The sequence below is a fragment of the Sus scrofa genome, chromosome 14 (assembly GCF_000003025.6).
Source record: "Sus scrofa isolate TJ Tabasco breed Duroc chromosome 14, Sscrofa11.1, whole genome shotgun sequence".
NCBI classification, from domain to species: Eukaryota; Metazoa; Chordata; class Mammalia; order Artiodactyla; family Suidae; genus Sus; species Sus scrofa.
In genome coordinates this window covers 56,048,203-56,061,810 of record NC_010456.5, presented here as the reverse complement: position 1 = coordinate 56,061,810, position 13,608 = coordinate 56,048,203, and the positions used below count along the sequence as shown (strand labels likewise).

The 13,608-nt window shown below is 37.3% G+C and overlaps 1 protein-coding gene across 6 annotated transcripts in view; it reads right to left on the bottom strand.

Annotated features, from left to right (window-relative positions):
* The window catches only part of ARID4B (AT-rich interaction domain 4B), a 157,877-nt gene that overhangs the window by 20,399 nt on the left and 123,870 nt on the right, over nt 1-13,608 (bottom strand). For all 6 annotated transcript variants that reach the window (XR_002338970.1, XR_002338969.1, XM_021074399.1 and 3 more), the window contains 2 exons: nt 7,403-7,487; nt 3,641-3,839 (listed from right to left, as the gene is read on the bottom strand). Coding sequence is in view for 4 of the 6 variants with exons in the window: in XM_021074399.1 (XP_020930058.1) it covers nt 3,641-3,839; nt 7,403-7,487 (284 nt within the window). In the remaining 2 variants the exon portion in view is untranslated. The remainder of the gene's footprint in view (nt 1-3,640; nt 3,840-7,402; nt 7,488-13,608) is intronic.

Genomic DNA, 13,608 nt, shown 5'->3' with positions numbered 1-13,608 from the left:
AGAAGGAAATAATAAAGATCAGAGAGAAAATAAAACAGATTATAAAAGCAACAGAAAAAAAAATCAATAAAAACAAGAGCTGGTTCCTTGAAAGGAAAATCAACAAACTTCTAGCCATGCTCACAAAACAGAAAAGAGAGAGGACTCAAATAAACAAAATAAAAAATAGGAGAAATCACAACTAATGTCACAGAAATACGAAAAAAAAAATATATATATGTACATAAGAGAATACTATGAATAGTTATATGCCAACAAATGGGCAACCTAGAAGAAAAGGACAAGTTTCTGAAAACATACAGACCACCAAAACTGAATCAAGAAGAAATAGAAAATTTGAACAGACTGATCACTAAAAGTGAAATAGAATCTGTAATTTAAAAAACCTCTCTGCAGAGTTCCCGTTGCGGCCCAGTGGTTAATGAATCCGATTAGGAACCATGAGGTTGTGGGTTCAGTCCCTGGCCTTGCTCAGTGGGTTAAGGACCTGGCGTTGCCATGAGCTGTGGTGTGGGTTGCAGATGCAGCTCGGATCCCGAGTTGCTGTGGCTCCAGTGTAGGCTGGCAGCTACAGCTCCGATTAGACCCCTAGCCTGGGAACATCCATGTGCTGCGGGAGCAGCCCTGGAAAAGGCAAAAAGCCAATCAATCAATCAATAAACCTCTCTGCAAACCAAAGTCCAGGACCAGATGGCTTCACAGGCAAATTCTACCAAATACACAAAGAAGAACTTATACTGATCCTTCTCAGACTCTTCCAAGAGACTGAAGCGAAGGGAACACTCTCAAAGACATTCTATGAAACCACCATCACCCTGATGCCAAAACCAGAAAAAGATACCACCAAAAAAGAAAATTAGGAGTTCCCATCGTGGCACAGTGGTTAACGAATCCGACTAGGAACCATGAGGTTGCGGGTTCGGTCCCTGCCCTTGCTCAGTGGGTTAACGATCCAGCGTTGCCGAGAGCTGTGGTGTAGGTTGCAGACGCGGCTTGGATCCCGCGTTGCTGTGGCTCTGGCATAGGCCGGTGGCTACAGCTCCGATTAGACCCCTAGCCTGGGAACCTCCATATGCCGCAGAAGCGGCCCAAAGAAATAGCAAAAAGACAAAAAAATTAAAAAAAAAAAAGAAAAGAAAATTACCAGCCAATATCTTTAACATAGATGCAAAAATTCCCAACTAAATATCACAAACCGAATCCAACAACACATGTAAAAGATCATACACCACAACCAAGTGGCATTCATCACAGGGTCACAAGGATGTTGAACCATACATAAATCAATGTGATATACCACATCAACAAAAGAATGGACAAAAACCACATGATCATCTCAAAGATGCAGAAAAATAATTTGATAAAATTCAACATCCATTCATGATAAAACACTCTTACCAAAGTGGGAATACATTTAAACATAATAAAAGCTATTTATGACAAACCCACAGCCGATATAATACTCAACAGTGAAAAGCTGAAAGCTTTCCTATTAAAATCTGGAACAAGACAAGAATGCCCACTCTCACCACTTCTATTCAACATGGTATTGGAAATCCTAGCAACAGCAATCACACAATAAAATAAAATAAAAGATATCCAAATTGGAAGGCAAAAGGTAAAACTATCATTTATATGCAGATGACATGATACTATATAAAGAAAACCCTAAAGACTCCGCTAAAAACTACCAGAACTGATGAACGAATACAGCAAGGTAGCAGGATACAAGATTAACATTCAGAAATCTCTTGCATTTCTTTACACTCACAATGAAATATCAAAAAGGGAAAGTTAAGAAAAAAATCCCTTTTAAAACTGCATCAAAAAACAAAACAAAACAAAACAAAAAAACTGAAAAATAAACCTGACCAAGGAGGTGAAAGACAAATACCAAGAACTACAAAACACTGATACAGGAAATTGAAGATGATTCAAAGAAATGGAAAGATATCCTGGGCTCTTGGATTGGAAGACTTAAAATTAAAATGACCATACTATCCAAAGCAATCTACAGATTTAATGTGATCCCTTATCAAATCACCCATGACATTTTTCACTGAACCAGAACAAATAATCCAAAAATATATATGGAAACATAAAAGACCTAGACTTGTTTCCCCTACCCCTACCTGAGAAATACTACTCCTAAACTTGCTCTGTGTTAAGGAAACTGGCTTTTTAGTTTCCTCACACATAACTCTTCCAGTAGCTTAGAGCAATGCTTAACATAGAGCAACGTCCATATTTTCCAATAAAGACCAAGAGTGTCCTGAATTATAACTGTGTTGCTATTCCAAAACTTTAAAAATATGGACCCAATTTCACAGTGAGCAAAGAATAATCACTTCAGGGGAAAACTTTCAACTCAACACCTTGAGTGCCATTACCTGGGTCATACAACAACACCATTTTAGTCATCAGAAACATTCTGTTTTGACCTACACCCGAAAGCTAGCAGTGTATTTGGTAAGCACCTTATTACTCCCATGGAACATATTCCTATAGGTCATTCACTGAGACTATGCTAGGGTGTGGTGAGACCAGCTATTTCCCAGAACGGCCTCATAATTTTGCCCCACTCAATTCCCTTAGAGCGGCTTTTGTAGACTTACAAAGAAGCTGAATATGAAATAAGAATATAACCTAGAGATTCTATTCAGATACCATTCTCAGGGAGCCTTCACCTATGTGGAAATACTCTTTTTTTAACATAGCTAGGTTTATGTTTGCTACTTGATTTTTAAAAGATTAAATGGTATTCTCCTTTAGGAATATACAGGTTTAATACAATTCTGAAGAAAAGTAAAAGAATGATTAAGGTATAATATTAATTACTTTTCAGGGAAACAAAGCTATTTTAAGTAAATATTGACTTGTTCACCACTGCGATAGACAATAATATTCATAGTTATTAGTTAAATTAAATATTTTTTCAAAATACTGTTCTATGTGTCTGATAATTAGAAAATTATGAAAATTAAACGTTAAGAGTACTTAGGTATTTACAAATAATTGAAGTAAATATCCATATGGAATGAGACAAAAGTAATTTCCATTATATTCAGAAGCAATAAAAATCCAAACTCTTTTAGGTTTTAAGAAATGTAAAATATTTTCATGGAGATATAATCTTTTGTTTCATTTGATAGATTATTTCCTCTCTTTTCCTGCCAGTCAGACTTACTAAATCTTCCCTTCCAACATTCATACCTTTTGTTATTTATTAAACTTCATTCTGCCTTAAACATTAAGCAATAACCACATCAAAAAGAGTTCATAATAAATGTAATCAAGATAAACAAAAGTTTGGTATTCTTTACAAAAAATTCAGTATAATTTTATAGTTTGATGTGTGTAACACAAATGAGGCTTTACATGGCAACAGAAATGGTGGTACTGAAAACCGCACAGTTCAACTTCAACTAAAATCTAAATGGTGTCTTTAGATCTAACAATAACAGAAGTATTTCCAAGCCTCAATCAGTGGCTGATTTCAGTAATAAAAAAGTCAACAAAATTTTGGTTCAATTTAAGAATGTCAATATCACTGAATTACCTCTATAGAGTTTGACTTACAAATTAAGTTTTATAAATTAAAACAAATACTTGCATGCAACAGGATGCTTGTTATGTTTACCTTCAAGTCCATTAAGGATAGAAGTGATTTCTATGGATTTAATATGACCTGTATCAGAGTTTTTGGCATCAGTAAGATCCAATTTGGATACCACTTCAGGAGATGAATTTGTCTGAAATGGTGGTTTTGACAAGCGCCGAAGTTTACAGTTTTTAGGAGAATACTTTTCATCTTTGTCTTTTTCTTTATCTAATTTATTCTAGGTTAAGAAAAAAAAAAGTATCCCATGTTAGCCATAATTTATCATGAAGCATTTATTAGTAACAATGTTAAAAGTCATTTTTAACTCAAAGTTATAGACTATATTATTAAATAGCATAAAAAGAAAGAATATATAAAGTCCATCAAAACAGCCAGAGATGTTTTTCTCAAGGTTATTAACAAATACTACAGGATGAGAAACAAGTTTCTGTCTAATGTTTTTATTTAATAGTTGAAATAAATTAGCAATCAGGTAGGCAATTATGAGTAGCAAACTTCCATACTGCTACTAATTGGTGTTACAAATTCTCTAAAAGTTAAATCACAATAGCTTTAAATTAAATACTCATTTTAAAAAAGAAACATTATTTCAACCTGGTAGTACTAAAAACTGTATGATTCTCAATATAAAAATGAGGGTTGGGAATGACAAAATTTCAAATATCTTCATTTGGTTGACAGCTAGGAATAATTCTAAACAAATGGCTTGCTGTAAAGTCAAGCCAGAGGGCAACCTTCCTGTAATTATTCATAATGTTTCAGAAAAAAAGAGAAAATTTCTCAAATTCTCCATTTATGCATAGATAAGCAGTAGTTAACTAATATATTTTCTGGAAACTATCTTTTAAATTTCTTTTTAGGGAGTTCCTGGTGGCTCAGCAAGTTAAGGGTCTGGCGTTGTCACTGACGTGGCTTGGGTCACTGCTGCAATGCAGGTTTGATTCCTGGCCCAGGAACTCCTGCATGCCTAGGATGTGGCCCCCCAAAATTTATTTTTAAAATAATTTGTAGGAAAAATAATTTAGACAAGCTTCTAAATGATCATGTAGAGCATGATGTAGTAGTAAACAATTCTGAAGTCCTGTTATATTGTCAGACTATAGAATGTGAGAGACTATTTCACAGTTCTTCCAAAGATGGTACATAGTTACTATTATTCTGGGTACAGAGAAGAGAGGCTAATCCTGTATAGGATAGTGGTTCTCCTAGTGTGAACCCCGGCCTGGCGACACTAGCATTTCTGGGAATTTATTAGAAGTGAAAACTCCTAGAACCAGACAATCTAGTGAATCAGAAACACTGGGGATGGGACCAAGCAATCTGAGTTTCAACAAGTCCTCCAGGTGATGGTGACACAAGCTCAAGTGTGAGATTCACAAGCTCAAGTGTGAGATTAGAGCACTGGGGCTGAGTTCTCTGAAGGCACTGAGAAGGCTTATGTGTAGGTATACCCCCAAAGCCTACCACAATTAGTGCTGTTTAAAAATTTTCCTGTATTTGCCAACTCTTTCCAACTCTTTCCACCAGAGATCATAATATACCATACATTCTGAAGGCAGAAATAGTCCACCCCATGCAAAGTTCAAATATGGCTTTTAATGGCTGTCACGGGACAGCCCTGGAAACAGTGGTTCTCAGAGTCAAATGAGATCAAAGGATGGGTATACAATATTTAAAATTTTCTAGGAAGCTTTTTCAAAATTCACATGCCTCTTCCCTTATGACCAGGAATGTTAAATGCCTGGGAGAGGCAAAGAACTAAATTGAGAAATAAAAAAAAAAGTACTTAGGAAAAAACTGCCTAAGCAATCTTATAATATTGCTTCCTCTGGAGTTCCTGTTTTGGCTTAGCGGGTTAAGAATCCGACCAGTGGAGTTCCCGTCGTGGCGCAGTGGTTAACAATCCGACTAGGAACCATGACATTTCGGGTTCGATCCCTGGCCTTGCTCAGTGGGTTAACGGTCCGGCGTTGCCGTGAGCTGTGATGTAGGTCGCAGATGTGGCTCGGATCCCACGTTGCTGTGGCTCTGGCATAGGCCAGTGGATACAGCTCCGATTAGACCCCTAGCCCGGGAACCTCCATATGCCATGGGAGCAGCCCTAGAAAAGGCAAATAGACCAAAAAAAAAAAAAAAAAAAAAAAAAAAGAATCTGACCAGTATCCATGAAGATTCTGGTTCCATTCCTGGCCTTGCTCAGTGGGGTAGGATCCAGCATTGCCACGAGCTGTGGTGTAGGTCACAGATGAGGCTCAGATCTGGAGTTGCTGCAGCTTTGGTATAGGCTACCGCTACTCTGATTCCACCCCTAGCCTGGCAACTTCCATATGCCTTGGGTGCAGCCCTCAAAAGACAGAAAAAAAAAATTGTTTCCCCTACCCCTACCTCTGCCTGAGAAATACTACTCCTAAACTTGCTCTGTGTTAAGGAAACTGGCTTTTTAGTTTCCTCATACATAACTCTTCCAGTAGCTTAAAGCAATGCTTAACATAGCTCAACGTCCATATTTTCCAATAAAGACCAAGAGTGTCCTGAATTGTAACTGAGTTGTTATTCCAAAACTTTAAAAATATGGACCCAATTTCACAGTGAGCAAAGAATAATCACTTTAAGGGAAAACTTTCAGTACTGAGGGCCACTAGGGGATCATTTAGCTTGAAAATAAATAGCTTCTCACTTTTAATATTAATTTCTGGAATTAATAAAAAATTTCTCACTTTTAATATGAATTTCTGGAGAACTATTAAAAACCTCAACTATATATACCATTCAAAGTATTAAAAAGCCATTAAAAAGATAAAAAAATCCTACAACCTGGTAAATGGTCTAATTTCTAATAAAACATTAAAAAGATTTAGTCTTAGAATGAATAAGAGTAATTCTATCATACATAAAAGTAACATTAACTTCCATACAAGCTCATTAATAGATTCCCCACAGTATCTATGTAGTGTGTGTGTAACAGGGTCTTGTGAACATATTCTAAGCCACTACATATACTGTCAGAGAAAGATGGAAAAAAAAAAATGAGTTGCAGACAGGTTCTCCTCTGCCTTCAGACACCTCTTTTTCTTCCTCTGAGTGGTTTACAGCTATTACAGGAACCCCAGAGCTCCCAGCCAAACCACTTCATGGGTCCTAGCTGGAGATCAGAGGTGCAGGAAATGGCTGGAAAGGGTAAGTGAAACCTCACTGAGTGGTCTTATACAATGTTGGGACTGAAAAAGCCTCAAAGATAATTTAGTGCTATTTTCAAAATGCTTTTCCATAAGATGACAATGTTAACTGCACCTCAATATAGCATTTGCTATTTCAAGAGAATTTCCATTCTACTGACACTAACACACATACACTTAATACTCATTGGAGAAAAAGTTCTTTTTTTTGTTGTTTTATTTTATGTTTTTTAGGCCTGCGCCTGTGGCATACGAAAGCTCCCAGGCTAGGGACTGAATGGGAGCTGCAGGGGCCAACCTATGCCACAGCCACATCAACACAGGATCTGGGCCACGTCTTCCACCTACACCAAAGCTTGAAGCAATGCTGGATCCTTAAGCCACTGAGAAAGGCCAGGGATTGAATCTGCATCCGCATGAATACTAGTCAGATTAATTTCTGCTGAGCCACAACAGGAACTCTGGAAAGTTCTTTAATTAAGAACTATGATGAGTTCTCTGGTGGTCCAGTGGTTAGGATTTGGCACTTTCACCACTGTAGACTGAGATCCCACATAAAGCTGCTGCATGCTGTGGCTTAAAAAAAAAATAAATAAACGCTTACCTTTATTTTCTTGCGATGTTTTATCTTAGGCACATTTTTATCAGCAGGTCTTACTATTTTATCTGCTTTAATCCATTCATCGTATCTAAAATTAAAAGAAAATAACATAAATATACAAAACACATACCACAAAAGTATCTGTGCCATATTAAAGAGAAACTAACAAATAGAATCTTAAAATTTTAGAACTGGAAAGGACCTTCAACATCATTTAGTTCAACTTCCTGGTTCAAGGACTAAAGCTACAAAGGCCCAAAGAGAGAGATGAAGTGACCTGTCCAAGGACACAATATCAGCTACTGGCTGAGCCAAGACTCAGCAAGGTCTCTATAACCCTACACCAGCACTCCTTACTCTGCTACACCAAAGAGAAACCAAATCTGTGCAATAACTATTCAGAGAAATCCCAGTATTTCTGATACTTTTGTCTACTTTGTTTAGTTTTTAAGCAGCAAGCAGTCCTTTTCTTTTTTCCTAAACATATCAGGAAGCTAAAAAATGGCTCTGCCCAGCTTTCCGTGTTCTGAGAGGCTTCCTTCAGGTACAGACTGCTGAGGTCAACAGCTGGGATGGCCTCCCCACTCAGTGCTGATATTCTGCACAGTTTTACAGGGTGTAAGTTACTGCAAAAAATCTATTTGTTTAAAGCAGAAAAAAAAGTTTATTTTTGCAAAAACTCAGCTAGAAAGAAGAAACATTAAAAAACAAACAAACTTCTTTTTACATTCAGAAGTTACATCCATTTAGTCTGGGAAATGGAAAACTTAACTGACATTTTAAACTCAAGAATATGAATAACTGAAAATGAGCTTTTAAATTAAAATGTCTTCATTATTAGAGGTATTAAATGAAGTAATAAAGACCTTAAGCCTGGGAATAACTATCTTGGGTCATTACCTTACTAATAAATTATATCTTTGCTCTAGAGTAGACCTAGAAAGTATCTGTTAACAACTCCCAGGTGGAGTTACATTGCTGGTGCAAACTATAGGCTGCAGCAAAACTGAGGGCTCAACTCCACACAAAGGGTTATGCCAGTAACTGCTGGAAGCTGTTGAGGGCCACAATGATAGAGAATGAGAACAAATGGAATGATTCTAGAAAAGTCTTTACCTATTCCTTGCTAACTAGTTATGTGGCCCTGTTCAAGACATTCTCAACTTCAGACTTAGTTTATTCTGTATAAAGTAAAATCTCATTAAAAAAATTTAAAAAAAAAAAGACTACATATCCACATATGGCTTTTTGAGGATCAAACATATAAGTACTCTGAAATGGTCTAAGGCAAATATTCTTCTACTAAACACACTCTTATGGTATTTATACTGGCATACTAACTAGCACCTGCCTGTATATTTATAGTACTTTTAATTTTCCCATTAATACTGAAAATTGCATTATGCTTCAGAAGAAAGCAATTTAGTTTCTCCTAAAATTAGAGTGATGGTGAAGAATGAACTGACTATATCTCTGCCCTCCGCAAAGGTGAATGAAAATTTCTAAAAGCTGCTCTTATTTGAATATATAGTTATAGAAATCAATGCTATGTACTTTGTTTAAAAGAAAACAAAACAGGATTTCATTTTTTTATGAGATAAAATAAAAAGTTTATGATGGTTTACACATAACATCAACATAAGTTAACCAAAGGTATAATAGTTTTTTACCTTTCTTTTTTTAAAATTTTTTTTGTCTTCTTAGGGCCACACTCTTAGCATATGGAAGTTCCGAGGCTAAAGGTCAAATTGAAGCTGCAGCTGCTGGCCTACACCACAGCCACAGCAACTTGGGATCCAAGCCGCACCTGGGACCTACACTACAGCTCTCAGCAATGGTGGATCAACCCACTGAGCGAGGCAAGGGATCGAACCTGCAACCTCATGGATACCAGCTGGGTTTGTTACCACTGAGTCACAATAGGAACTCCCGTTTGTATATTTTACAAGGAACACTAAACACATCAAATAAGCAAAAAACAGTTACTGTCTCCATAGTTACAATGCTCACTGTGACAGAAAAAGATTTGTGACTTAGAGATAAGTCATATGTTGCTTTTCTTAAGAAGGTAGAAGGAATATATACATAAGTAAAATAATGGTACAGGCTGATGATCACTGTCTAAGCTCCACTAGAGTACAGAGGCTATATGGTAATCATTTTCTCCTCCACCTAAATATAAATTAAGGATAGTACAAGAGGACTGCTTATCAGAAGAACTTGGTTAGTGAGTTTGGGGGTGGGTGGAAAGAGTGCTGAAAACAGGCAAGAAACAAAAAAGATTCTGCAGTTAGGGGAAATTAGCTATATTCACTTATAAAATATTTGAATAGTTGTAATTAAACACTATGCTCTTACTGTTCTGCTTAACAATTGTGTTTTAAATTACTGAATATTCTATATGGTTTTAGGGATTCCTTGGAAAATTTTTTTAGATAGATATGTTTCCTACTGGAGTAATTACTGGTAATTTATGGTTCTATTAAGTATTAGCCAGTATTATATTAATGACTCCTTTATTATTTGCCTCTTTCTAGTCTAGAGTCTTAGTGCTTTCTGTTTGTTTGTTCAGGTATTCCCTACTTCTAACATTATTCTTCTAGATTTCTTCTTTTCTCAGCCCGGATTTATGCTCTTTTCATAAAATGCAGTAACACAATGTTATTGTTATTATAATTAACATCCTTTAGAATTAGAATATGCCTTAAAAATCTATCAATGAATTTTTTCACAGATTAAGAAACTCAAACCATGGAACAATTGCCCTTGCAATCTATAAGCTTGCCAAAAAGCACCATGTGGAGATTTAGAAAAGAATGAGAGGAGTTCCCATCGTGGCGCAGTGGTTAACAAATCCGACTAGGAACCATGAGGTTGAAGGTTCGATCCCTGGTCTCACTCAGTGGGTTGAGGATCCGGCACTGCCCTGAGCTGCAGTGTAGGTCACAGACATGGCTCGGATCCTGCATTGCTGTGGCTATGGCATAGGTCCGCGGCTATAGCTCCGATTAGACCCCTAGCCTGGGACCCTCCATATGCCGCAGGTACGGCCCTAGAAAAGACAAATAAAAATAAATAAATAAATAAATAGGAAAGAATGGGAAATGGACTGCCTGTTGAAACAGTATAATACTAGAATGATGGGAGAAGACAGGCCAGGTCCTATTCAGAGTAAGCATATTCAGGGTCCAGAGAAGGAACTGAAAAATCTTCTTTAAGAATGTACACACAGGGAGGAGTGCCCACTGTGGCTCAGTGGAAACAAACCCGAATAGTATCCATGAGGACATGGGTTCAATCTCTGGCCTTGCTCAGTGGGTTAAGGATCCAGCATTGCTATGAGCTGTGGTGTAGGTCACAGATGCAGCTCGGATCTGGCATTGCCACGGCTGTGGCGTAGGCTGGCAGCTATAGCTCTGATTAGACCCCTAGCCTGGGAACCTCCATATGCCCTGGGTGTGGCCCTAAAAAGACAAAAAAAAAAAAAGAGAGAGATCCCTAATGTAAACATTAACAAACATTTCTAAATGTAATGAGGTTCTAAATAGCACTTTAGTTGCCTAATTAATCTTACAAGGAAAAAAAAGATGATCAGAAAATAAACTGACAGCTGTAACTGATAACTGTATTTTGAAAATAGGAAACACTCTTTCCCTTTATGTAATTACTCATTACAGTATTATTCAAGAGTTCTGTTTTCTTTACACAATACTTTCAACGAATAGGAAAGAAACAAATTCATGTGGGAAAAAAACAGACATACTTCAAAATTCAACATTTCCTATAGACACTATACAAGAAAGAGCTAGATCAATTTAATTTTTATTTTACCAGTGTTCATTAATTTAAATAAAGGAGGTAATATTACTGGATCAAATCTGATTCCCTACCAAATACCAAGAATAAAGACTTGAATGAAGGGAATTTAGTTCAGAACTACAGAAAAAGTTGCTTACTTCAGACATAAGAAAGTAGTCAAAGAAGAAAGAAAATGGGAAAATTTAGTTCAAATTCAAGTATCTTGAATTACATAAAAACTGAAATTACAAGGAAGTAGCAAAAGAGCAGATAATTGCAGCTAAGAAATAGAAGACCAGGAGTTCCCATTGTGGCTCAGTGGGTTAAGAACTTAACATAGTCTTCATGAGAATATGGGTTCAATCCCTTGCCTTGTGCAGTAGGTTAAGGATCAGCGTTGCCACAAGCTGCGGTGTAGGCTGTAGGTGCACCTTGGATCCAGTATTGCTGTGGCTGTGGTATAGGCCTGCAGCTGCAGCTCTGATAGCTCCCCTAGCCTGGGAACTTCCACATGCCAAAGATGTGGCCCTAAAAAGCAAAAAAGAAGATCATAAAATATTTCTCAATTTCCTCTGAGGGCACCATACCAAGTAAGATATCCATTCATCCCGCAAAAAGGCACTCTTTTTTTTTTTTTTTTTTTTGTCTTTTTGCCATTTCTTGGGCCGCTCCCGCGGCATATGGAGTTCCCAGGCTAGGGGTTGAATCGGAGCTGTAGCCGCCGGCCTACACCAGAGCCACAGCAACGCGGGATCTGAGCCACATCTGCAACCTACACCACAGTTCATGGCAACACTGGATCGTTAACCTACTGAGCAAGGGCAGGGACCGAACCTGCAACCTCATGGTTCCTAGTCAGATTCATTAACCACTGCGCCTCGACAGGAACTCCAAAAAGGCACTCTTAAAGAATATAAGAATTTTCATGACTAAGTCAAACATAAATTTTTTAGTTTTAAAATGCCTCCACCCTTTTCTCAAACATCCCAAAATATATGTACATGCTGTCCTCCCCTCAGCTATAAAGGTCATCCTGGCACAGGGGCACTCCAATATTCTTGATTCTGCTTTAAGTACCACAGGGAGAATCTAGACATTAGAAAGCACATTTTGATGGGGTCTCTACTGGGTAAGAACACTATTTAACAGCTATTTGGGACAACAGGAATTCAAAGGAACCACTGTATTGTTAAATACCTAAATTTCTCCCTAAAGATAGCAGGTCTGTGGCTGTCAGCTATCATGTTTCGTGATAATGTAGCTCGAAAACTAGAAGAGAAATTTAAGCTAAGTAGTTAGCTTACAAACAAAATGATTTGCAACTTTAATCCAAGCAAAAGAGTTGTATGAGAATGTCTGAGGAAAACCAGGTAGTATAGATTATCAATAGAAACTATACTGCCTTCAGCTGGACTTTAAATTTAGACTTTTTTTTTTTTTTTGCCTTTTTGCCACTTCTTGGGTCGCTTCCGCGGCATATGGAGGTTCCCGGCTAGGGGTCCAATCAGAGCTGTAGCCGCCAGCCTACACCAGAGCCACAGCAATGCCGGATCTGAGCCGCGTCTGCAACCTACACCACAGCTCACGGCAATGCCGGATCCTTAACCCACTGAGCAAGGCAGGGACCGAACCCGCAACCTCATGGTTCTTAGATTCATTAACTACTGAGCCACAACGGGAACTCCAAATTTAGACATTTTGATCAGAAAAGAGTAATTGGCCTCTTTGTCACAAAAGGAAATGTAGTTTGCCACAGTACAAGAAGAGGATTACTAAATGCTTCCATTTAAAAATAAATATTAAAAAATAAATATTGAAACAAATATTAACAAATATTGAGGTAGAAAATTAAGATCAAGTCTGTGAGTGATTAGACTACTTTTTCGATTTAGTTATCAATAAATTCATTGTAATTAATGCATGGAGTCTAGACAAACATCTGAAATTGAAAGTACTATGGAAAATATCTGCAAAGTGTATAAATGACTTATTTGAGGATATTCTACTGAGATCATCTAACATTCAACTAATGGAACAAACATGAAAGAACTGATGCGTGGGGAACTCATTTAGCTTCTAACTGTCTGCTCCCTGACCTACATAAAATGCAGAAAGTGGAACAGATGATCCCGAAAACTAAACAGTTACACAAAATTCCCAGACAAAAAGTCTGCACCAATGCTTAATCACTGGACAAATACTTCTTAGGTACCTATCCCATGGCAAGTTCTGCACTAGGCACTGGGTATTCAGCAATGCATGTACCATGGCTCCTTCTAAAGGAGCTTACAATTCAACAGAGAAGACGACACTAATCAGTAATTGGAAAAGTAACAATACAAACCTTCTGAACCTTTTGAAAAAAGGAGCTACATAAATATTTGCATTTTTTTTAATGAGTTGAATTAAAA